This window comes from Hippocampus guttulatus, chromosome 12, assembly GCF_054856545.1.
Source record: "Hippocampus guttulatus isolate MCC_2025c chromosome 12, RoL_Hgut_1.0, whole genome shotgun sequence".
NCBI classification, from domain to species: Eukaryota; Metazoa; Chordata; class Actinopteri; order Syngnathiformes; family Syngnathidae; genus Hippocampus; species Hippocampus guttulatus.
In genome coordinates, this window is record NC_141272.1 from 4,144,760 (window position 1) to 4,171,213 (window position 26,454).

General features: G+C 43.4%; 1 protein-coding gene across 1 annotated transcript in view; it reads left to right on the plus strand.

The window, feature by feature from the left end:
• The window catches only part of clmpb (CXADR like membrane protein b), a 60,344-nt gene that overhangs the window by 23,653 nt on the left and 10,237 nt on the right, over nucleotides 1-26,454 (plus strand). The window contains exons 2-3 of the mRNA XM_086126091.1: nucleotides 20,086-20,237; nucleotides 24,243-24,447. Coding sequence (XP_085982217.1) covers nucleotides 20,086-20,237; nucleotides 24,243-24,447 — 357 coding nt within the window. The remainder of the gene's footprint in view (nucleotides 1-20,085; nucleotides 20,238-24,242; nucleotides 24,448-26,454) is intronic.

Sequence of the window (26,454 nt, forward strand, 5' to 3'; positions counted from 1 at the left end):
TGGTCGCGTCCATGACTCACCTCCTCCTCTGCTTGGCACCCTATTTGACTTCTCTTTTTTTTTTTTTTGTATCACCCACTCATTACATTTGGGAGAAACCGAAGGGGGAGGGGTTTTGAGCGAGCTCTCAGGCAATGCCTTGAGGCCAAGATACTCGGGAGTGATGGATTGGGTCTTGGGCGCATTGAAGCAGTGGGGTGTGTGTGTGTGTGTGTGGGGGGGGGGGGGGGTTGATTGTGTCGGTGGGCACAGAGCACTGCAGTGGAGCATTACTGATGGGAACATGCATTATTTTCCTGGAGGGCTTGGCCGGCAAAGGGCTCAACATCATGACGCCGGTAGGCTCATGAGCAGCCTGCAGTACAAATATGGTTGCACTTTCAAATGGTTGTGCTACAGCCACAGTTTATGACCTCACTATTTATTCCAGTCACTGTTATCATCTGGGCTCTTGATAGCCAATGACGACGATATTGGCAGTCGTTCGAGCCGTACAACCCTTGTCCTCCACCGCAGCATTCGGAGTTGTTCCACCCTGCACGATGACTCATATGGGATGTCATCTCGCACCCACTCGGCTGACTATTATGCAGCATACATATGCAACTGTACTTTCCCCCTTCCAACCAGGTTCATGAGCAATGCGTGAAACATGCGCTACAATGTTTCGACTTCGAATCACGATGCCCCTCGCTCCCCCGTGACGGCATCGGCCCTGTCGTTTTGTGCATATGTGCTCCAGCCTGAGCCTCGCTCATTCATTTGTTATGAGGCGGCGATGACTCCCCTGAGTCATGCGGGAGGACCCGAGTCTTGGTGTTTATTCAACCAGAATCTCCTGTTGGAGCCGCAAAACAGGGATACGCCATCATAAAAACCTTTCTCCAACACGACACCATGAAAATGGTGCTCTGAAGTTACACAGTTCGAATTAAAAATGCGTGTATATTTCACATCTCAATTCAGCACTCGCAAGCAGGAAAAAATAGTTTTTAGTGCGAGGGGTTTTTTTTCGATACTTATTTTGAAGGAAACATGAGTTTGATATTGATAAGACACTCCAAAACCTAAAAAAAAACCCCATCTAAAATTACCTTATCACCTTTAACAAAAAGCTTTGATGTGGCAGTTTTTCAAAAATAACGACATTACATAAAGAGCGCATTTAATTGACTTCATAAGTTAAGTAAAAAAATGTCAAAGAGAACTCGCTAATATATTCCAATGAACCAAAATGCATTAAACGAACCATGGGACGTCACTTTTCTCTCATTGAGAACTTTCCAGTCCAGTCCATTCATGTTTTAAAGTACTTAACTACAGTTACAAGGACAGATTGAGAGATTTTACCAGCTTTTAAATGCCTCTGAATGATTTTGAACTGGCGTTCTTTGTAACTGTGGTCATTACTTTCGTCGTCATTGACATTTTTAAGCAGGCTGGATGGTTTTTAATTAGCTCCTATTTTTCTTTTAGTGTTTCACGTTCGAGCTGCAAGTGTCAGGTGTAATTGCTGCTTCATGATTGATGTCTGTGTAAATCTCGTTTTCTTCTCTCATCCTGCGTTACACTCCGACTGCGTACATGCAAAACAACCCATCCGATGTAACGTGTCAAACAGCACTCGCCTGTGAAAGGATGACGGGGTGTTTATGAAGGATTTGGTTGTGCATTAGGTTAAGCTTTTAGAAGCTGAGGTGTACAATACTTTTCATTCTTTCCGCCGTCGTCATTCAGCATGCGTTTCTCAAGTGAAGAGGGGGCTTTACAGGAAGAGTCGAGCGCTCGACCGCCGCAACCTAAACAGTGTGAGAATACGCTTCAACCCCTCTGCTTCCTCCTTGCTTTCATCACACATCATATTCCCCATCCTGTTCTTTCTATCGCTCTCCTTTATTCACTCACCCTCCTCCTGCTTTTTATCTCAACCCCCCACCCCAACGCAACTGTGAGCTCGCTGGACTGCAGACAACACAGGGCCTGAAGAGTGAATGTCACAGAGTCAACTCCCATGAAAGGCAATGGGTCGCCACCATGCCTGTATAAGGCCACCTGACTAGCCCGTCTGAGTGTGAGCGCCTGTGTCTGCATATACATGGACTTCTGAGGACATGTACTTACCTTAGTGTGCTGTTGCGTGCACATGATGTTTGTGTGTGTGCGCGCGCGCGCGCGTGCAAGCCGGCAGCAGGCGGACGCGTGCCACGCTACAGCCAATGGGACTGGAAGGGGGTTCTGCTCCCTCTCAGCTAATCCAAACAAAGCTCAGACAGCCCGAGTGAGGAATGTCACTGTTGGTCATAGACGGGAGGGTCAACCAGGATGACAGGGGGGAGGTTTCTTTATGCATGTGTGTGTGTGTGTGTGTGTGTGTGTGTGTGTGTGTGTGCGTGTGCGTGTGCGTGTGCGTGTGCGTGTGCGTGTGCGTGTGTGTGTGTGTGTGTGCGTGCATGCAATAGAAAGAAAAGCACCACCACGTTTTATCCTTTTGCATCTGGAATGGAAGCACTTGAAGGTTTCCTCTAAGACTCAGAGGTCTGTTTACAAAAACAACCCATTTCTTTTCTTGAAAGTGGAAGCCTGACATGTGTTTTTTTTCTCTTTTTTTTTTATTTTTTATATCCACTCCATTCGAACAACACATTCCCATTTGGCTCTTTCTTCAGATTCCTGCAGCATCTGTTTGACCGCTGACACTCAGCTGCACTTTCTTCAGGAATGATTGTTAAACATTTTGCTTGTCGGCCTATGCCAAAGCGATGCTTGAATGCCGTCTGTGACAAGACTTGAGCACCTTGTGCATTTTCCAGTGAGTGCACATTTCACAGCTAGCTAACTAAAAATCGTGTCAAATTTAATTGTATCCATGCTGATACTTTATATAAAACCCGTGAAGTTACAAGTTGGTGAAAAGTCCATGTGCATATAACAACATGCTCTAAAAACTAGAATATTGCGCAACACAGTATTGCGGTGATGTCTGGAAAGTTGTTGTCTTTGTTTATGCTAAATACTCACGTACAAGAGTCTGTACCCACAAGGGACATAAAGCAACATAACACAGCAGGATGACGATGTCTTTGTAACCCACTTTAATTCATTCACTTTGTTGATTGGTTTACATCACGTGCGTTGCATAAAAGGCCCCTTTTTGGCTTTGTATGAGTTTGTATGGTAGAAAAAAAGACAGAGTGTATGTGCGTGTTTGGTTCGTGTCCATGTGTCCCATGTGAGCCCATCGGCCATGTACTCTAGAGCAGCTGTGACTGGTTTGACCTCCAACCTCTGAATATTTTACTCTCGGGCTAAATCCCCGGGCGCCACCTTTTGCCTCCATAGACTGATGCTTTCTTGATTGTATTGCAGAGGAAATACAAATGCATAATGTATCCCCGGTCAGCCGGGATTGCGCCACTGAAGGGCTATAACATTTTGAAGCGGACTGCGGAAAGCCTTTTTATATGTGATAATCATGAAAACAACATTTTTGGGAGGTGAAAGATGCACTTTTACCCACTGTGCACTTTTCCTTTCTCTTCATTAAGTCCAATTCGTGGCAGTAATGAAACATTGGAGCAGTGGAGCAGTCCATTAGCAGCAGAGGACGGTCCATTTACAATGGCGCGTGCTCAAGCCCTGAGCTCAGTCTTTTCCCAACGTACCAGAGCTGTGTCCCAAAATTGGCACAAATAATCATTTGGCATTCCTGAATACTGCTGACATGAGATTAATTGTGTAGGTTTACGAATGCAAAAGTAAAGAATATATTAAAGAAAAAAAACAACAACACATTATGAGTGGTATCATTAGACCTCACTTTTCTATGCCAGTTACCCTGCCCATGGTCACAAAAGAACTACCTGTACAGCCTCTTCTATTGAACACGATGATTGTGAAGAGGCTATTAACTCATTCAGTACCAGCCAATTCTGAACCAAGTCTGAAAAGACGTTTAAAAACGTCTTTGGGAGTGAATGAGTTAAGTGGAAATCAGCCCAGCAGCCGCTAGGAACGCAGCTCTATGAAATGTAAACCTATCAATTTTTAAAAAATGTCATTCCTCAACGCAAGTAGGAAGTCTTTCATTGCTTACATGTTGTGTTTTTGTTGCTTGGTTTGTTAGTTAGCACGCTAATGCATACATTTGGCCTCTTTGCAACCCGATTGAGGGCTTGCTTGTGTGTAAACATGAGTACTTATTTTAACTCGTCACTGAGTCACCGTGTTGCATGAGTCCAGAAGGATATAATTTGTTGTTTCTAGCAAAGATCAAACTGTGACTAGTACAGTTCGTCACAGTCCGGTTGTCACATCAAGTGCAACAGCTTGACATGTTATGAAGTAATTGCATTGTTCAAATGTACACTAATATGATTTTTACTGACAAATATGTGTCCTCACCCAAACTGCCAACCCTATCAAATTGTTTTTTTTTCGGCATTTGATGTTGCTTCAGGTCATTCCTAGCCACAAAATAACATCGACATTTCATGATCTGGCCAATTAAAAGCTAGTGACATTCAGGTAAAGCATTCCGAATGACATTATTCGCTAATTCCTGCGAAAACTCAGCGCCGCTAAAACCCAGTAGCGCTACTGCATCAATCTGCCAACTGGAGCGCAGATGTTCACTGACCGTCTTTTAATCCGCAAGGTTTTTCAAGAATTGACTGGCCTCGGCCTTTCAAATGTCATTCGTCTTTTCCTTTCATTTGTTCCTTTGCTTCTAATCGACATATACTGTACAGGGTAGCTGGCGGATGAAAGGGCTGTGTTCGGAATCGAAATTAGCTGCATTACTGAGAACATTAACATGTGAGATGCATATTCGCTTAATTCTCAGTAGAGCTGCAACATCGGAGCCAGAGGACACTTGGTATTTCTAGCATGGTAAAATAGGACGGGAGAACACCACCCCACTCCCCTCCCTCTCTCCACCCATTCTGCTGTTAAATCCCAACTATCATGTGGATGCTCCCCCCCCCACCCCCACCTCTGCACTGGGACACCATCAAGGACACCTCAGGGACGAAGAACATTGGGGCTTGAAGGTCGCGCCGTGAAGTAGGTGGCACAATGCTTAGGACAGCATTACTCCCTCATTCAAATGTACATGCGCACGTGTGTGTGTGTGTGTGTGTGTGTGTGTGTGTGTGTGTGCGTGTGTGTGTGTGTGCGTGTGTGTGCGTGTGTGCGTGCGTGTGTGTGTGTGTGTGTGTCAAGAATGTGCTAGACATGCATAATCTCAACAGTGTCTAGGCGAGCGCTTCCTGGTATGCAATTAAGTATGGACACTCTCCGGCCTTGGAGTATCGGGAAAACGAAAAGGACATTATGCAATGCTCCAAAAAAACCTCGCCCGAGGCTAAACTCTTCTGCTCATTAACGTCAAAAGAAGTCTTTTCTCCACCCATAACCACCACACAAAGCCTTCCTCGGTGTACTTCTTACTCAGTCATTAACATTATTGGGCAGCATTTTTTTTACAGTATGGCCATAGGAAAGAGACACAACATACGACTCTGTGTACACAAAATGCCCTGAGAATAAGTGGCAGCTCTCTCCATTTTAACCTTTCCCTTCATCCCATTATTAGCCTGGCTTCTCATGCAGAAGCATACATGTCACACCACATCACTGACAGGCAGGCATTCCTAATGAAAGCATTCATATGAGCAAGACGACAAAGGAAATCTTTCTTTTGACCTGTTTCCTCAGCATACTGATTAGTGGTGAATTCAGCGAAGATGACAGGAAAGAAATTCTACCTGATTGCCTACAGAGGGCGGAATCAATGGTTACTATTGAATGCAATCAACAGTTCCGTAAACCGTACGACGGCCCCTAAAAAATATATATATATATACTGTATGTATATAAAGAGAGAGAGAGAGAGATTAGGGGCCATATAGTCCACAAAATCCATGGTTTGGTCCAGTTCTTATTTTCTTATTTGACACATGAATGCACAAAAACTTTTGTGCCTCCCCCCACACACACAGAAATAGTAAAACGTAATGTAACATTTCATCCAGGGGCTTTTGTTGTGCAGACTGAAATGAACTTTGTCTCCAGCAGAAATACAGAGACAGATGTAAGTGGGGGGGGGGGGGGGGGGGGGGGGGGGAATCATAACTTGCAAGACACAACATAGCTTTTTCAAGACAGAATTGTTTCTTGTGGAGAGCGGAACCTTGTCGGCCCTGCGCCACATAAACCTTTCGCTGGTCGGGGGCTGTTTTTAACCTTTGCGTGGGATCTAAAATGCCAAAGAGCAAAACATCTTTCATTAATCTCAAACACAAAAGCCCCTTGTATCAGCACAAGCTGAAAAGGTGCCAGCAAATCATTTTAGAAATTTTCAGAGTGCAGCACCTTGGCTTGGTTCAAGCAAACTCCCTTCTCCTACTCCTTGATTTCCTTCTATCTTTTTTTTTGTAACTGTTGCTTGTGTGCCGAAGAAGCCTGAAATATAAAACTTTGCATGCCTAACCAGAAGATTCCAGATTGCGCTTCCTAAAAGAAATTAATGAGCTGTTTTCTTCAGGGTATGCTCTCCGTTGCCTTGAAGAAGCATTATTTTGATCTTGGCCTGAGCTGCATGCCACCTTCTGTCTATGACACAAATTCAAGCTGTGTGGCCGTATTTAAATGAAAGTCCATTTACATAACGCACACATGAACAAAGAGATGAGGCGGGAAGGCAGAGCATGACATGAAGTGACTCCTGCTTTTATTAGGGCCAAAATTAAACCCCCAAACGTCCACCCCTGCAAGCGCACGCTATCATCTGTTAAATTACGACCTCACCTCCATGACATATCCTCAGATACACCTCATACACATTCATTCGAATGTTTAATTCACTTGAAAGTCAGCATGGGCGTTGTTTTCTTTTCTCTCCTCACTCGTTTCTGCCGTTTCCCTGTGGCGATGTCACAGGGGATTAAGTCACGGAGGCCAAGAGAGTTGTTTATGATTCATCTGGAGGGAGGCCGCAGCCGCCAGTGGTGCCCACAGGGTAGGCAGCCAGCAGGCTACTTTGCCTCCTTGTACGCGCGCACGGAGATGATGCAGAGGGCGCGTTCTTGTACATTCACATTACACGTTTCGGGCCCTAAGTATTCTGGATGCAAATCCGACGTCATGCTATGTACCGCATTTAAATGTTTTTGGAAGGGGAGGATGAATTTGAAATGTTTTGCCGTCGTCTGAATTCCAAATGTTTTCACCGCCCTCAACTTTGACGCCCTTCGACGCACTTGAAGTCATATCATCGGATAACTTCTTCGACTTCACGATTGTTTTTGTCTTTTTAGGCGGACCGATGTACAAAATCATTTCAGCAAATCTGTTGTTTCCGAAGTGTGTTGCAAACAGGTAGCCCTTCATAATTAATCACCGGCCTATTCCGGCTGTTACTAAAAGGTCGGTCACCTCTGTTATAACTCAAAGTGTTATAACTTGTGTCATAACGCTGTTATGACACAAAAATGAAAGTAGACATATCAATACAGGACATCATAAGAGTATTCTAGCCTTCTACTGGAAGACGTCTCTTGTTCAAGTGTGATATATGTTGTTCTGCTTCAGCATTGTTTGAAAGTAATTAGTCTGCTTGTTGTCAAACAGCAATTGTGTGCTCCGGCTTGTTTTAATAAGGCCTTTCATTGTGAGTAAACTACAACTTACTTTGAAACACTCGCTATCAGTCATGCACTACAGCAGAACCACAGCATCATTCCGTCTCCTTTTCTTTTAATTAACCTGCCGACATTGTGTCAAATGACGCCCAAGCATGCCGTTTAGCGCACATTTTTAATTAGATTAACCTCCGTTGACCAAATTGGTGCAGATTCAACATTGCTGGGAAATGAAATGAACCGCCTTTTATTTACTTGCGTTTCCCTGCCAACGTACCACAACTTCTTGTGGTTGCAACATGGCTAAAATGTCAAGGGGATGGAAGCGGGCAACGTGTTTGGCACAGAGGTGCATGCATGGCCGACCAGCTGCGAACAGGCCAAACAGTATGGAGTTCTTACGCGCGACAGACGGCATGCATCCAGTCAATGAAAATGCCGCTAATCTCTCAGTGACACTTGCACGTGTGTTAGGCTTCACACACTCGAAGCAACCAGACTCCCTCTCGCCTTGTAGCTATAAACATAACCAAAGTGTGCAACTGACACCCCATCAGTGCCCATTCTTGTAAACATGTCACATGACCTGCGACACCACCCATGGCGAGATGCCACGTGTCTGATGAGCCTGCTAATAAGTTAAGGCAGGAGGGAGTCATTTTGTCCCTTTAAACACAGCACAGAGAGAGCAGCGCGCTCCACCTGCCATGTAAATGCACGAGATCAGCCTGCGCAAAAGTACATTTCAAAGGAACTGCAAGGAGATCTCATCCACCGCACACGTGCGACAGAATCTGTCTGCCCCAATCAAATCCACCAAAATCACCCGCGCCACAATTTAGACCTGCTTTTAGCTCGTGTAGATTCGAATCTACTTTTGGTTACCAGATTTCCAGATGCAGAATACAATCGAACCCCTATAGTAGGTGTTCTAAATGAAGACGTCCCATTTTTGCAGCTTCCAGTTCTACCTTCTCCGTTGCTCCAGCACCCACCGACATCAATATAACAATTCTTCCTTTAAGGAGGTTCCGCTTGTTGTGTTTTCATGGAAGTTTTGCTTCACTGAGGAAACCTCTGCTCGGAAATCGTAAGCAAATTGCGCCGACTTCAAGGTGCAACCTTGGACCTCTTTTCTCCTTGCCTGCGGTGTCACTGCAAGCCATTGTCCTTTTCAGAGCCACAATGAGCCGCTGTGGCCCAGCTTGCGCCTCGCCTCGTTTTAATCAGGCTTTGGAGAGTGAAAAATGGCCCCAGTGAGCAGGCTGTGCCAGAGCTCCATTCATCTGGTTTCAATCTTCTCTCCACCCTTGCGATGAGGCCATGTGGACATTCCTTTTCTAGTGTCTGGAGATGTGTGTGTGTGTGTGTGTGTGTGTGTGTGGTTGTGGATGCTACGAGGACTCAAAGAACAACTGCTTATGTTTGGATGGGTGTGTTTCATACTTTTTCACAGTTTCAACTATTAAACTATGTCAATTGTTAACACAACTAGGGGGCATCAATCACTCACGTTTCTTTTTTTTTTTAGTATTCACAGCAAAGATGGGTGCCTGTTCCTACCAAATAGATGTGGTCCAGTGTAGAAATAATAACTTTCAAAAGATATTAGCGAGTAATATGCACACTCACTTAGTTCTCCTCTGCGATTTACAAGATATGCAGCTGATATGCAGCTCCCCTTGTCGAAAGCAGTGATCCATATTTATTCCCCCGTTCATCATGCAGGTGAATAAACAAGTGTCCTGTGTGAATGGACTCAACAAAAGGACAGATGGTGGTTGTTCCATTAGCCCTGCTAAATGAGTCAAGGCGATGCCTTTCCTGGAAGCTTTGCAGCCCAGTTTGACCTCGGCAGCCGTCATGTAGCCACCGCCACTCTGTCAGCTGGCCCACCAGTCAACACTTCTCGGTACACAGCTGCCAAAACACACATGGCATCCGCTCACCTCTGGGGAAATGGTCGAGCCATCATTCTCTTTTCCCCGGAAAGATAGCTTCCCACTTTGTTCTCCCCAGCTACAGTGTGACACAGCTGTAATAAAAGAATGCTCTCATTCTTGTGGAAAGCTAGAGTAGTATTATCCCCCCCCCCCGCACCCCCCTCACCCGACGCTGATGAAGTGATTTGAAACATCATATGCATGCCATTAGATGGGCGACGACGCTAATATGTCATGGATGCAGAGAACAGCAGAGCTGGGCGGATGGAGAGGGGGAGTCGGCGTCCCGTCTGTTTTCAATTAGCTGCTGAAATGTTCAACATGGGAGCTGCTCTGCCGTATTCAGTTCCTTCTCTCACATGGATTCATGGAAGTGATTTAGAGACTTTGCTCAAATAGGCCTCGCTGCCCAAGCCCAGGTGAACCCGACATTGGAGAGTGGCGAATAATCACACTGAGCTGTGTCATAGAAATAAATCCATGTGTACAGAGAGGCGAGGAAGACATGAAGAAGAATGAGTGTTGCGATCAAATCGAACACATCTACAGTGTTTGTTTTTTGGGAGAGGCTTGGGGAAATTCAGCGAAAATGAGAAAAAAAATCACAAAATTGATGGAGATTGGCGATGCATACTTTTCATTGGACAGTGACAAACAATCATGCTGACATCAATAATGGAATTAAATTCATGTGTGCAGCGAGGCAAGGAAGGCATGGAGAAGAAGGATTCTCTGCGTCATGCATCTCCGGTTGTTGGTTTTTTTTTTTTTTTTTTCCGGAAAGAACAAAATTGAGACAAAGACAAGTTGTTGTGTGCGTGGCTTGGTCAGTTTTGTATTTAGCCGCCGATCACAGCAGGACGACAAAGTTCAGAATGCTGACCGTATATAAAACAAAAAAATAAGATGATTTAGTCTCCCAGCCCAGAAAGTGGGGTGAACTGTCATCCACGAACGAGTCGCGATTCTTACTTGTTGTTATGGCGGAGCGTTGTTATGAGGATATGATTAACCTGCAGCCTACCAAGACAAACCTCCTAACATGTGAAGCACTCTTGGTGTGTGTGTGTGCCATCTCATCACTCCATCATGTACCATCAAATGTAACCATGTACGCTCTTTAGTCTTTGCACAGGCTGTTAAGTGTTTATTTCATTCCCACCAACGGAGTACTAGATTGCATTACACTTAATAAATCAGGCACGTCATGCCTTTCTCGCGCATGAGGTGGTGGGATTTCAAACGCTTCATTTATCCCATGCTTTTGTGAAGCGTCTATCATGGGCAAGAACGTGAGTGAAAACGCTGCCTTCCGCTTCCTGCGGTCATACACCTAGTCAGCTTTATTTTCAACCTAATGGACATAAAAAAAAGAAAAATGCGGATTGCAGCAAAATGGACTTGGCAGCGCAAAAGCTTATTAAGTATCGATCCGCTGAGGTCAGTGCCTATGTTTCGCTGTGTGCCAACAACGTAAGAGGGCTCCAGTCTCATGCTTGCCAGCCACAAATTGTGATTAGAACACATAAATAATGAGTGAGAGGAGGGGGTGGGGGGGGGGGGGGGGCTGGTGTTCTGAGAAGCTGCGTGGCGTCTTGATCTGTACTCTACCTGACGAGGAAGGTTGGTTGCGCGCGCTCTCGTGAACATTACAGCCGCTTATATCTGAGCTCACCCCATCTGTCCCACCCGCCAGCAGCGTTTTGCTGATGTACGCCATATACCGTATATATCGATGCCCGACAGGAGAGATTTAAGATGATCAGCAGCAGGCAAAGCAGTCTTCTAGCGTGTGTTAATGAATATTGCTTGCATTCTTTCTACCATCTGTCAGGCATTGCAGGGCTGAACAAAAACATAAATAAGCAAAAAAAAAACTATAATAACAGCTAATTTTCTCAGAGGTTAAAAGTTGCACACTGCAGCTTTTGTTCTTACAACTCAAGACCTACATGACGAATACTTTCCGTTATTCTGAAACCCTTGCCAACAAAAATAACGTCATGCCGCTCAGACCGAAAAATATGCTCAGCTGTGGGACAAAGCCTTATTGAATACTTGTGAATACAGAAAACACACCAAGCTGGAGTATACGGAACGCTCTGTTGACAAAGGGGAACCAAATTTGATATATGTTATAAAAATATTCCCCTTCATGGGATTTAGAGATGGTTAGATAAAAAAAATTGGTTTCCTACTTTGAAATCAAGTGAATATTTTTCCTGAATCTTGAAGACATGCCAAAGTCTCCGTTTCATTTGCAAAAATATTTTGGGAGTGGGCTGTAATTTTTTAAAATATTTTCATAGCTTCATATCTCCTGGATTAACGTGTTCAGTATGTAACCTACCGGCGATCCTGTGCTTCTCCATTGTCTCAGACTTATGTTGAAACACAGAAAGTGTGCAGACCTTCTGTCGGATTTAGGTCACCACATTCCTGCAGAAATGCAAAATAGGTTAGCGCGCATGCTCCATGAAAGTGATCTGTTGCAAAACGAACCATTTGACGGGCCGCCGATCAAGCAGACACATTGAAGGGAAGGAGAAGAGTGTGATGCAAAGTGTGACAATTTATTTTGGAGAGGGGAGCGAGGGGGGGCTGAATTTAATCTGGAAAAGGTTGCCAGATCAGTTTTCCAGCGATTTCTTAGCAAGCCAAGCAGAAATGTGCAAAATGAAAGACTGTTGTAACCTTGCGAGACAGCTGGATTTGCAATATAGGGGTGTGTCATCTCATAATTCTACACGACATTAAAATTGAAAATATGATTGCGGCCGGCAGGCAACTGACCAAAACAAGCAAATGTTTACCACTTGATTCAGTCCAAAAAACTGGTTATACTCTATATATTATGTCAAGCTATTCCACATTACGGCTCATCTTCCTTTGCGCTAGTGCTGTTGTTCAAGCTGCAAAATGCAATTATGCGGAAGAGCTTGCTATAAAACTATTAAGTCCGCTTTTTTTCAAGTGTGACTTTATTCTCACTTTTTTCCTCTCCAATGTGGTATTTTTCCCCACCTGTCTTACTTCTGCATGTTTTATTACAACACTATTCATTAAAAAAAAAAAAGTTTCAAAAATTCACTAAAATTAAACCCAACTTTATTTGACTTCCCTGAATTAATCGTAGAAACTGTTTTCTTGGCTGCTTGGATAATGGATAGACGGTCCCATATTGTGTTTCTGGATGATCTAAGTAAAATATTAACATTAAAAAAAAAGCAGAAGATTTATGGAGCAGCTGTAGCATTATGGACAGCGACACCCAAGAGTGTGGGAGGCTCCAGCAGATACAGCACTGATACAATGTGTACAGCCCTGTAAGCAGCTTTTACTGCCCTTCTCTCCCATGGGGAAAGGTGTAATTAACTTCCCCTCGCCATCTTATTCCTGTACTCCTCTAATTTGCAAAGAGGAAAACGCTGAATACTTGGGGCCCAATAAAAGGGGCTGTCGTGGAACTAATTTTGTATCCGGTTTGGGAATGTGACGACGGGACGGCGTCCCTCTCGCACAACATTACCGCAGTGCTACAGCCATGAAAGAGATGCTAATGAAGGCACAAGAGCACCACAAAGTGAACATCTCGCATTATTCAGGCATCTGAAGAGGATCTCCGCCTTCCCACCCCCTCCATTCCCAACGGTCCTTCATAGCTTTTCCCTTTCACCTGCACCCCTTTCATCCCGTTTTGAGGGATTATCTTGAGAATGATTGCGTTCCTTCTTCTCCTCTCGAGCCACAGCTCTTGGAATTGTCTGGTCTAAGGTTAATCTGGGGAGAAAAGCCTGCACTTGGAAGATTTTTTATTTCTCCACATCCTTCACATCACATACACGCATAGCATTTGAAAATTGTATGAATTGTACATTTAGGTGGTGGAAGCCTCAGTGGTACTACTTTTATACCCTTGACATTTGACTTCTTCATCTTGTGAACACCCCAGCTCCATTTTGACACTGGAAAGGGGGGGGGGGGGGGCAAAACCTTGATGCCAACAGAGGGTGGTGAGGCGGGGGAGAGTTTTGAGACCTCATCACATCCAGGAGCCAGGAAAGAAAAAACCTTTTACCGAAGTAATTTCATGAGTTGAACCAGGGAGCATCAAGTAGTGGGTCATATGCAAAACATGTGTTTTAATGGTGCACGGTAACCTAGTACATTTAAGAGACTCAGCCTTTTAGGAGCTATAATTGATGACAAAGGGAAGAAAAAAAAAGTCATCTCACAGAACGAGCATGCGGGTTGTTCTTGCACTGTGCACTAACAACTGGAGGCAGTCTGCTGTCTGCGGAGACATCTGAAGACTTTCCTGCCGTTCAAGCGATGCTGTCTGAAATCCCGTGAAGATAACGGCAGCGGGAGGGTGAAGAGGAGTATGTAAAGTGTAACTCGCAGCCACAATAGCGGTATTTATAGGACCTAATGTTTGCCCTTTGAATCTCTCATGTAGGTCACGCTAGAAGTTTGATGAAGGCAGGCTTTCCAAATGTCTCCTCTCTGCTTAGCATGAAGTTGGAAGGAGACGTGAATAGTGAGTGAGTCGTGCGAAATGTGATTGCGACGGCTGCACTTTAAATCAGAGAGTACAGTGGCATAGGCACTGTTTTACCTCTACGTTTCCATGTCTTTCTGACGCATTCAGCCCCACGGGTGTTGTCAGGTAATACGCCCTCACCTCATTCTTCCTTTGGTCTATCTGCTAACCTGTGTCCAAATCCTCCCCTTGTGATGGTGGAATCTTCCCTCCACACTTGTGACTTTCAAAAGGTCTCCAGGAAGTCAGACGTTGCCCCATCCATCCTCCTCCGTAAGCACTCCGTCTTTGATGTACGAGCGCACCAGAGGTCATGAGGTTTGGAGATGGCGAGGGCCGCATCCACTCGCTGCTGACCGAGGGAATATGGAGCTTGACTTTAGGCAGTGTGAAAGATCCAGGCCTGCCGTGTCATTCTGTCTGTCTGTCTGTCTCTCTGGTCACACTATAATAAGATTGCAGGGCTCAGTGAGGCAGATTTACTGGAGCACGACTCCCCCTAGGGCCTATTCATAGAAGTCGGTTCCTCCCTTTTTCCACCCTTTGTGTTCATTCCCCTCTCTCAGACTTGTGTTGAGAACCAGTTCTCCTTTTGTTCATCATGACGGGCTACTTTGCACTCTGACAGTTGGTAAATCCTAATCGCCGACTCAAACGTCTGTCCAAAGCTGAGCCATAGTGCGAAAAGCAGACGTAGCTCGGGACGTGGAACCTATAGGTCAAACCTCTTCTCGACATTTAACTCTCTCCCTCAACATATTGGATCCATTTATTTGACCTTTTACTCGTCCTTGTGGAATCTGATGTGCACGTGTGAATTTACAAACATGAACATTGCATTTGCTGTAAGATCTTTTGTTCGGGTTTTGATACTTTTTCCCTCGTTGGTTTGTATAGAGGGTAGTTTGTCGGTCGGTTGATAAAATTAGCGAGATCGTGCGCAAACTCCATCACTGATTTTAATCAAATGCTGTGGATAGCTGACAAACCAACCCATTAGACCAGTGGTTCTTAACCTGGGTTCAATCGAACCCCAGAGGTTCGGTGAATCTGTCTCAGAGGTTCGACGGAGACTCTGCCATGGAGGTTATGACACACATTGGCCATACCGTGAAACTGTGGTGAAAAATCTAAGTTCGACTTCTTAACACTTGGTTGCAAATCCTTTGCAGTTAATTACAACCCAAAGTGTGAAACGTAAAAAAATCACCACACACTCATATCGTTCATGTGGCATTCCACTTGTTTGCCTTAAAAATGTAAAAAATAACAGAAAAAAAAATGGTTGCTTCCACAGTATGCTTTGGATTATTGTCCATCTGCACTATGAAGTGCCGTCCAATGAATTCGGAAGCATTTGGCTGAATACGAGCACATAATATTGCTCAGAACCCTTCAGAATTCATTCTGCTACTTTTCTCAGCAGTCACATCATCAATAAATACATGGCAACCAGTTCCATTGGCAACCATACACGCAGACACCGTGGCACTACCACCACCATGCTTCACTGATGAGGGGGTACATTATGACTATTTGCGCCTGGCACAAGGCTGTGTCAACTGTACATGGGGCGCAACATAATTTCAAATGCTACGATCAAGTGTTGCTGTCCAAGCCATAAATGAGTGCATGTGCTAATTATGCAAAAGTGAACAATGTTTATTCAATCGCCCTCGTGGCATTCCCCGCCACCCCCCACCCCCCTCAATAAACACAATTACATTTCTCTAACATGTAATATATAAAAAATATATATATTTGCTTTAAACATTTATATGTATACCACAGTCTTTCCACCCTGGAGACCGACACTCTCCTGAGTGTTTTTCTGGTTGCTCGTGTTATTAGGTTTACTGGAGACTGCTGTTTTCGAAAGCTGTCATAGTTTGATATAGTGTGCAGTTGGGAAATTCAGCATCAAGTGTTGTTGACGCAAATGATGGGGTCCAGCGGTCTAGCTGTCCCAGCTGTGTACACTTTGAAAGAGGCCAAAGTGAACGCAAACCCGCATTGGAGCGAGCTTATTTTGGCAGTGTGGAGTCACTCAATCCACAGTACAAAAGCCTCCATCTCCACCATAAATAACTGCCAAAGTGGGGAGAGGTGATTATATACCAACCAAACCCCCTCACTTCTCACTTGTCTACCAACTCTCTCTCTGGCAAATAGTGTGTGATTTCTCCATGTCAAAAATGACTTTCACCATCGACACTCAGTGGAAACTTTATAAGGTACACCTCCGCAATTCAATGACGGCCAATACAAGTGCTGTATCAAAAATCTTGTCTTTAAAAAAAAATAATAAATGTGCTGCTAAATTTCCTGTCCGACACTTATGCATTGCCTTCTATCAAGGAGACTATGTTGTCAGGCTTTTTGTTCCTTTGCTTTTTAGATTATACATCAGCTTTTGGTTACGCAATTTAGCTGACCAATTTTCCATAGACAATTTCGACGGAGTGTATGGATCTGGGTAATGCTTGTTTTTTAACGCTGCACAATACAATTACGCTACTTTTGTTATTGACGAGTGAATCTTTAAGACAAAATTCACTTCTCAATAAAGGTGTTAGCCGGCCCGGTGGGCGACTGGTTAGCGCGTCAGCCTCACTGTACAGAGCTGGAGGGTTCGATTCCGGCTCCGGCCTTCCTGTGTGGCGTTTACATGCTCACCCTGTGCCTATGCGGGTTTTCTCCGGGTACTCCGGTTCCTCACACATTCCAAAAACATGCATGGCGGGTTAATGGAACTAAATTATCCCGAGTTGTGAGTTTGAGCACGAATGGTTGTATGTCTATCTGTGCCCTGCGAGCGGGTGGCCACTAGTTCAGGGTGTCCCCTTGCCTACTACCCAAGGACAGCTGTGAGAGGCTCCAGCACCCCCTGTGACCCTTGTGAGGATAAGCAGGTCAAAAAATGGATGGATGGATGGCTAAAGGTGTTCAAATTCATGAAAATTTATATTAGGCTCATTAAGGATCAATTCAGAACAATGCGTATGAAGCATCAAGCATTTGGAAGATGATTAGTGGCATACATTGTGGTCATCTACAGTAAACTATTTCTAGCTAATTTGTTTTGTGGGGTCAGTTTGGAGCAAATAATTACTACACCAGAAAAGCATATTGCCTTTTTGATACAGATGTGTCATTTGATCGATTGGATTTTTCAGCCCCATTTCATGGTATGGCCAATGTAATGTTTCCATGACCATGAAGGAGGTGACCTTGACAGTCTTTGTCTGAGGGTCATGTGAACAGTTGGTTCCTAGAAACTGTTTTAGTCTCATGTTGGACAAAGATTAGCGTATCCCCCAATTTATCCGGTCAACTGTGCCATATCTATTGGGAGACTTCTGGATTTAGAGAGCCTACAGTCGGAGCCGTTGAGGAGCTCTTATCAGGCCTTTGGCACACCGCGGGATTCCGCACTGAGTCTCCGACATGCTCGGGTGATTGCAGACTGAGGAGTCAAGGGAAGACAGTCGACATAGCATCAAGACCCCCAGCATCAACCATTAACCTCTTCTGTGATGTTCAATCAATCCACCGCACACACATAAACCTGTTTTTAGAAATATAGGAAACCATTACCCAGAGGAGAAATGACACGGCATCAAAAAGTCAGAGACATCTACACTGGGAATGAAAGTCCCATCTTTTGTTTTCTGCTGACTGGTGATTTAAAGGTCCAATAACAGCAGGACATCAGAAACGGTTCCTGTCAAGAGAGACCAAAAAAAGTCTCTGCTGTCAAGTATTCTTTTCTCCCTTTGATTGGATTGACAGTGACTGTACTGAGGGGAGAAAAAAGACAGATATGCAACAAAACCCAAAGAACTGCTGAAAGCAAGCAAATGATGGCATGTGCATGCTTGAAGAAGCTGTTGTGGACGGCCGCTCTTTTCCGTTGTGCCCTGCGTCAGCGCTGACACTTTGGCTTCGCAGCACTGAGCTGACATTTTCATTGGCCCACAGCTCACTTATGGGACTGCTCGGATAAGGATGGACCAGGAAACGAGTGGACAGGTGCCCACTGGGTGTAGATGCATTCTCAGACCACATGGCTCGCTCCACAGTTGACAGTTTTACACCAAGCACATTTACAACAAGCATGGTTTCCGCTAAAGGCTAAGGAGGTGGAATAAGAATAGCAACAGCAGCTACAGTAGAGTGTGAAATCCTCTTTGTTGAAATTGTTGACCCATTCAAGACCCAGGCATGCCAAACTATGAAGCTGACGCAGCTTTCATGCCGCTATCAACAGCCAAAGATGCTTGATCACAATTTAGCGATCAAATCGTACCGTGGTGAAAAAGCTTGCTTGAAGCCACAGAGCAAAATTAGCTAGATATACAACGTTTCAAGCTTTTGTTTCTCCGCCTCGGTTAATCTTTCAAAGTCAACACCTTATTAATGAAAAAGGGAGCCGCTTCACACAACATACACAGCCTGAGACCAAATGATCATCGGCTAGGGTTGATAACTTTATTTTAAGCGCTGACAAGCCCCACAAACTGTTGACTCACACTGCAATCAAATTAAACCTAGGTAGTTAAGTTAAATGTTGAAGAGCCCAAAATATCTTGTTGCATTTTATCGCGGAGGCCCGCTGGAACTCTGCATTATTTTGGAACAGGTGTTGAGAGTCCACGATCTCACAACAGTGGGACACGCCCTCTGGATGCACAAACACAATTTTCAACATACCACCGTGACGCCTCCGGCTAGTTCTGCTGAAGGCTAGCATGCGGCACAGCTTTCTCTTGTGAATTAGAACTCCTGCTCCCCCGCAGGGACTTGCGACGTGTCTGTCTGGCCAGTGCTTAGAGTCACTCATTAAAAACACATATTTATAGCTGCGTATGTTTTTGTTTATTTTTACTGCTACATGAGCACTTCACAGAAGTAGCCTGGGGTTTGTTTTGTTTACACTATGTGAGAAAATAATGTTAATTTATGTAGGATTTGGTTTCAAAGTAGCAACGTGACAGGATTTCCCCAAAATTTAAATCTGTCAAAATGTAAAGTCTGGTTGGAATGCTTTGGGCAGCAGGCGGGCTACACACACATTCCTCGGACACACGCAGATAAACACCCGTTCGGATGATCAATTAACCTACCATGCATGTTTTTTTGTAAGGAGGGAGGAAACCGGAGTACCCAGAGAAAACCCACGCAGGCAAGGGACATGCACACTCCACACAGGATGGGGCCCGGAATCGAACCCAGGACCTCCGTTTGTCTATGTGTGGCCCGTGTGTGGCTCGCAACTAGATCAGGGTGTGCCCCGCCTACTGCCCGAAGTCAGTTGGGATAGGCTCCAGTACACCCGCGGTCCTCGTGAGGATAAGCGGATTAGAAAATGGATGGGTGGAGCATTTCAAGGAAACTTCAAGGAATATATTCCAACCTGCCAGTAATCCCAGTCCTCACCCAGAAAGGCTACATTTTCTCTCAACGTTGGCGTCATTGTACAGATGTTCACAGTTAGAATAAAACGTGAGTGAAGGGGAGGGTTTTGTCAGGGGTTTTTATTTAACTTTTCCCTGCAAATTATGCTCGGATTTGGAATCGTACCTCGGTGGCATAAAACACTGTAGCGCCTTCCACTCACTGGCTTGTTTTTGTACTTTGCGAGCGTGCCTTTGGAGTTTGACAAACCTATGTTGAAGTTAATGAGAAATATAAATCAAATTATGTCTTGCTTGTCTTTCGCGCTTACAAAAGAATGCCGAAAAGGCTGCGTGAAAACAACTCCTATTTATTCCGGCTTTTTCCACATTTCAGCTTTTTCCTGACAGTAATTGAGAGCCGATGTTTCAACCCTCTCCGTCTCTTCTGTCACCGTTTCCTCTGATTGTCGGCTTCTCGATGCAATTTGCAAGCTCTGTCTCGTGTCTTCAAGTTTAGTTGGGGCTAGCTGACATTTGCCTTCTCTCTCTGCCTCCAGTTCTCCTCAGTCCGCTGTCAGGAGGTGCTCAGACCGAGATGAAGAAGGTAGTCGGGGACAACGCCACTTTACCTTGCCACCACCAGTTCCAATCATCTGGCTCGATTGACATTGAGTGGCTCCTGCAGAAACCAAACTCCAAACAGAAAGTGGTGAGACGACATCTTCGTTATTCTTTCCTTTTCACAACTTATCGCAATCATACACGTTTTAATGAAAGTATATTTGGATTTTAGATTCCAGCTCAGAATCCCAGGCTTAGTAATAACCACATTTATGTCACGATACCTGTTGCCAAAGGTCAGTCCGATACGTTTATACTCCTTGTCGTCACTCGAAAATGAAACATTTCTCAACCAGTCTTCTCAGAACTCTCGGGACCTTTTGTCTTATATCGATGAGCAGTCAAAGTTCAGTCGATCAGATCCTCAATCCCACCCACCACCTCTTTGATGAGCGACTGACCGATTTATTCCTCTTGTCATGGCACTTTGAATGCTTTCCAACCAACTGCAGCATCATGAAATGAAACAAATTTAAGAAGAATATCGATGTAATTGTGCCTAACAAAAATGGAAATATTTCATTCAATTATTGTTTCTATTTGTTGAATGTATATTTATGAACACGTTGGCACACATTGAGGCCAAAAATACGACATTAAGTGACAAGGCTTGACTGGCTTGAATGGCTTCAAAAGAAGCTTGATTTCATTTCTAGTGGGATTTCAAAGCGGTTTGGTTCATGCTGCAGGCCAAACATCAACATGGGCTTCAGTGTTTGTGTGACTGAATTCTCAGGCAAGTGACACGTTGACCTTTGTCGGAATGTACAAAGATATCATAATGGATGTGCTGAGACCAAAACGCAGTCTCGAGGCAATAGTTTCATCAACCTTATTTATTCCACATTTATTCTTTCAGCACATGCGCAAATCTTGATACGTTGATGACATTTAAAACAAAAATAAAATGTTTGTCTAATTTTACTTCAGGCATTGATGTCTTTACACTGATGGTGGCATTTAGATCATCTTTGTGGTAAGGCAGAGCTATTACCTCAAGGAATAAATCATTTAATCAAAAAATAATGATAATAATTGAACAATGACACCGTGGTTTGTTTTATCTTGAAGAACTTGAGCAGTCGTGGCTTTAGAAATATTCCATCCATCCATCCATTTTCCGATCCGCTTTGCCCTCATAAGGGTCGTAGGGGCTGCTGGAGCCTTTCCCAACCGTCTTCGGGCAGTAGGCGAGGGACATGTTGGTGTCCTGATGCGCGAGCATGCGGAAGCGGAACCCAGCGAAAAAGAAAAGAGCAGGGAGAGGACAGGAAGGAGGGGACGGAGTCGTCAAATGTAAGCGTCTGTCTGAAGCTTTAATGATTCAAGGCGGGGGGGGCTGCCACACTACGATGAATATTTAACGGGAAGATAACATCGAAGGCGCCATTAATTAAAGTCAAACATCTGAAAATTTGATTAGGTTGAAGAGACTGCGCCTATAGCCGAATGAATAAATCATTCTTTTGTACTGTCAGCGAGAGAAAGTGCATCCTGCAACATTTAGCCCTTCTTAGCGATTGTGCGGGTTACATTTGTTCCAATCACTAAGGGACCAGACAACAGGTTCAAGGTCATGCGCTCAATCACTGAAATACACTCGCCAATCACAACATTATATACACACAATTTCAAAATCAGTCATTCCACCTACAAAGGCGCCAAAGAGATCATTTAAATTCTAAAAATGTCTATCAGTCACAAAATGTGGTCATTATGGTATTCAAATATTAAACACAACTATTCCTAAATAAATGATATTAAACATATATACATATATATATATCATTTTATGCACTTCTGTAAGTTCATGTTTTTTACTTTACGACTTCTTGTAACATTATTACTTAGGATTGTAATATTCTGACTTTGCTGCTTTCTATTATCGTCATTTTATTTATTTATATTATTATTATTTATTATTTATATTATATATTATTTTTTTGTAATTTATGTTTGTAATGATACTAATTTCGAGTGACTACTCATCACCTAATTGCTGATGGTGTTGTGGTACACTCACCGGACTCACGGGATCGGTTCCCACAACAGTGATGGTGTGCATGTGGGTGTGAACGGTTGTTTGCCTCGATATGTGCCCTGCCACTGACTGGCGACAAGTTCTGGGTGTCATCCACCTTCCGCCTGAACTCAGCTGGGACAGGCTCCAGCAACTACCCGCAACCCTCTTCAGGATAAGCGGTGTTGAAAATGGAAGATATTCATCTCTTTGATAATGAATAAGCTGAGCTTGAGGATTTTTTATTTTTATTTTTTTTGCACAAGATCAAACCAAGTTTGAAATGCTATATGATCTGATATTTCATGCTGAAATACTGAGTTTCTTTATTTAAAAAAAAAAAAAAAACATTTTCCCAGTAAATATGTCCTCCCAAAAATCTGCAGTGGACTTAAAAGCTCCATGTCAGCATTTTGTCATTGCAGCTTTAAAAACAACAGCCTGTAGCCATTTTGCGAAAATTCCTGTGAGTAGCATTTTGATGCTCTCGCTCTCTAGTATGTTTCTTTACATCGGTGCATAAGAACAGTAAATTTGTTTCAGATGCCTGAGAGCAGTAAAATGTGCAGGAGCCAAACAATAAACAAGAGACATGCTTATTGGTAGTTGCCTTTATAGTCCATTTTGTTTCTGCGGAACTGCGGCGCTGTAATGTACAATCCATCAATTTGCATTCAGGGTATGATTTTTTTTTTTTCTGTGCATTTGGTGGATCTAATCAAGCGGCCCGTCACCGCCTGTGGTTACGGCAGGTGGCGCCTCTTTGGTCGTCAGTGATGCGTTGTGGCACCGGCACTTAGTGGGTCCCATCTGCGGGCTCTCCCTCACCCTGAGTAATAGGCCACCATGACAGCTGTGTTTGTGGGCATGAATGCGACCAGAACGAGAGACTCGTAGGGATACACGGTGGATTGAGATGGAGATTGACCTCGGGAGAAGGAAATCATCAAATCCTTTTTCATGACAACTGTTCACAACAGTTCAATTCAGAAGGCATAGGAGCACTTTTAGTCATATGAGCATTTTTGTACTGAACAAACTACGTTACACAGGCAAAGGCTTGAAGTCCACAGTCAGATTCAAATACGTAGCACCCAAATGTTATTTTCACTCTTCAAATCACACATTTTTTTGTTTGTTTTGAATTAGTTTATATTCAGAGTATGAGTATCTATTCATCTTTTGTTATAATAGTTCACCAATACCAAACCACTATTCTATTTGCGTTCATTAAAAACATCAAAATTGTTCGCCCAAATGGTCCTGACAAGTAAAACAAAACAGAAGGAAGTGTGTTACATCGGAATGTAACTTTTATTTCACACTTAGTTTCAAAAAAATATTTACAGTACCAGCCTTCTGTGGGAATTTACTGAGTCAGGTATTTTTTTTAATATTTTTTCCAGGCTGTTAAAATCCCATCATTGCCACTGTGGGTCCCACTTGTCTGATGATTTCTCATCTCATTGCCTGGACACTTTTTATTATTTTGTCATTTTGGCTGCACCGTGAAAAGATAAATCACATTAAATAAGGGAACTTGAAGATAATCAGCCAGCCATAAATTTGAATCCATGCAGACACAATGTGAATATGTCATACATTGTCATCAGTGTAATACAACATGAATCCTTTCAGGGACAGCGGTTACTACAGTGGACAGCATGCGCCTTGAATGTTATATTGAGGCGGCTGTTCGCAATCTTAGTAAAAGGTCTCATTTTGGGTAAATCAGGCACATGATGCCCAGCTACAGTGATTGCAATCCGTTGGAGCAAATATGCGATCTCGTGCCTCGTGATTTCGAAACTTTGAAAAATCTCTCCCGAGTAACGTTTTGGGGGCTAAATTCATCCGGCATTGAAACACTGACAGAGACGTGAGCCAAATGCAAGCCCATGAAAACTCCCGTGGACCCAAAAGGCATCAATTAAAACGAGCAAATTCCATCTCAATGGTCGTTGGCCCAGTGGTTGGGGACCACTTAGCTAAATTTGCTTGCGAAGATTTGAACACAGTTCACTCACCAACATTAATGACAGTCTCTGATGCGTTGCTCTTCAATTTTTCCAGATCATTACGTTCTTCGGTGGCCACGTGTACACCAACGAGGCGACGAGCACTGATGGCAGCCGCCTGTCCTTTGCTGGGGAGTACCTGGGGGGTGACGCCTCCCTGCTGATCAGTGACCTGCTGCTGACTGACTCCGGGGAGTACTACTGCAAGGTCAAGACCGGGGGGAAGTACCACTGGAGCCAAGTCAACCTCATTGTGCTGGGTAAGGTTCCGAACCCAAACACACACGCGTGCACAAATTTATTGATGCTCATGTTGCTGCATGTCCACACACAGACTTCATGAACGGGTCATTAACCCAACACATTTCCTCTGCCATGCTGACTGATCCCATGATTCAATTTGATTCAGAGTGACTGATTGGAATCTTCTTTTAATTTGTTGATGAGGTGAGACCAGAAACATGCAACTGATTTATGAGTTTGATTCTCGACAAATGTAACTAAATGCATGTGTGTCCTTTTGAGGTGAAAGTCTATAATTACAACTGTCTCCCCTTAAAGCCCCCTATAAGCTTCTTAGGAAAGTTATTTACACAAATTATGTCTGGGGAAGCTTGTTTTGGCCTCTCAATCCTCAGTGAATTCATTGTTGTTCATTTCATCCCTCTACTTTTCATTCTTTTTGTTTTCCTGGTTTATGCAACAAGCTTTAGAGCAAGCTCAGTGGAAATGTTCATCGTTGCCTGCTCATAGCTAAACAATTCTGAAGGACGAATGGCAAAAGGGGGGGGGGGGGGGGGGGGTAGCGGGCCGACCATTCAAGCCAGGCGCAAAGTCCGGCGGGAAGACTGAGATCATCTCAGTGACGGAAAAGCAGGCGATTTATGAAAACATCATGGGATATTAGTTCGGCCCGCGGTTATTGGTTTTCTAATAGAACAGCCTGTTAATCCTCTCCCTCTCATCTCTCTTCCATAAAAACATTTCAGTGAGTTAGTGCCTCCATTTTTACAAATTGCCCTCAGCTTTTGTGGTGACGCTTTCGATTTTGAGAGAAACAGACATTTGCATTTCTCTCTTCAAAATAAGAGCTTGGTGCCAGGCCGGTTGTTTATGCACTACCCGCCTGTGAATTGTGAATGTATGCTTTTATGAGCCAGTTTGCAAAAGCAAACATGATTGAGGATGGACCGTAATTTCCGGGCTGCAAAACGTTCCTGATTAAAAGCCACAACAGCTAAATGTTGCCATTAAAACACATTTGTACATGGATGGCTGTAGTAAAAATTAGTTAAATTCATACATAAACCTTGTCACATTTCAAGCCGCAGGGTTCAAAGCGTTGGAAAAAAAATATTGGTTTATAGACCAGAAGATATGGTAAATGTAGACTTATATACGATGAAATTTTATGACCTGGTTGACTTTAAAATCGCCCAATTAATGTACAAAGCACACAATAACCTGCTCTGCCAAAACATTCAGAAGTTTTTCGAAATTCGAGAAAGCAGCTATGATTTAAGAGGTACCAACTTATTCAAAAAACTCAAAACAAGAACAAACATCAAGCAAAGAAGTGTATCTATCAAAGGTGTTAATCTGTGGAATAATCTCGAAACGGACCTGAAAATGAGTAAATCGCTTGCCGAGTTCAAAAACAAATTCAAAAAAATAGTACAAACAACCTACATCAATCAGAGTTAAAATGATAAATTCAAAACATTAAATATAATGATAAATCAGAACTAAGTTGATAAATAGAGAAAGGTATATAAATATCCATTATGAATACAAGAGAAAATTGACACAAGAGTGTCAGGGTGTGGAAGTATATAATCCTGATACAAACCAAAAGTTGTAAAAATATCACGGTTAAGGGTCAAGTATGAGCCTTAATGGAGACTTCTTTCTTCTTACTTTTTGCTTTTCTGATTGATATAAAAATGATTTATTAGATACAATCACATAACGGGGTAGGACTAGATAAGTTTTTTACTTCTTCCTACTCCCTTGAACATAATAACTGTGTTGAATGAAGATTGATTTCTTTCTTTTTACTTTTTTTATCTACCTTATTTTCTGTCAAATTATTACTGTATATATGTTTTATGTTCAATAAACAAACAAATATCTGGCTACATTTTTGTGGCAATATAACGACAATCGTAATCATAAATATTTCCAAAAGCAACAGTAATTGAATTACTTATTTCCTCCCGAAAATATGATCAATTACAGCTGCAATTTTTTTTTGCAATTAGATTACA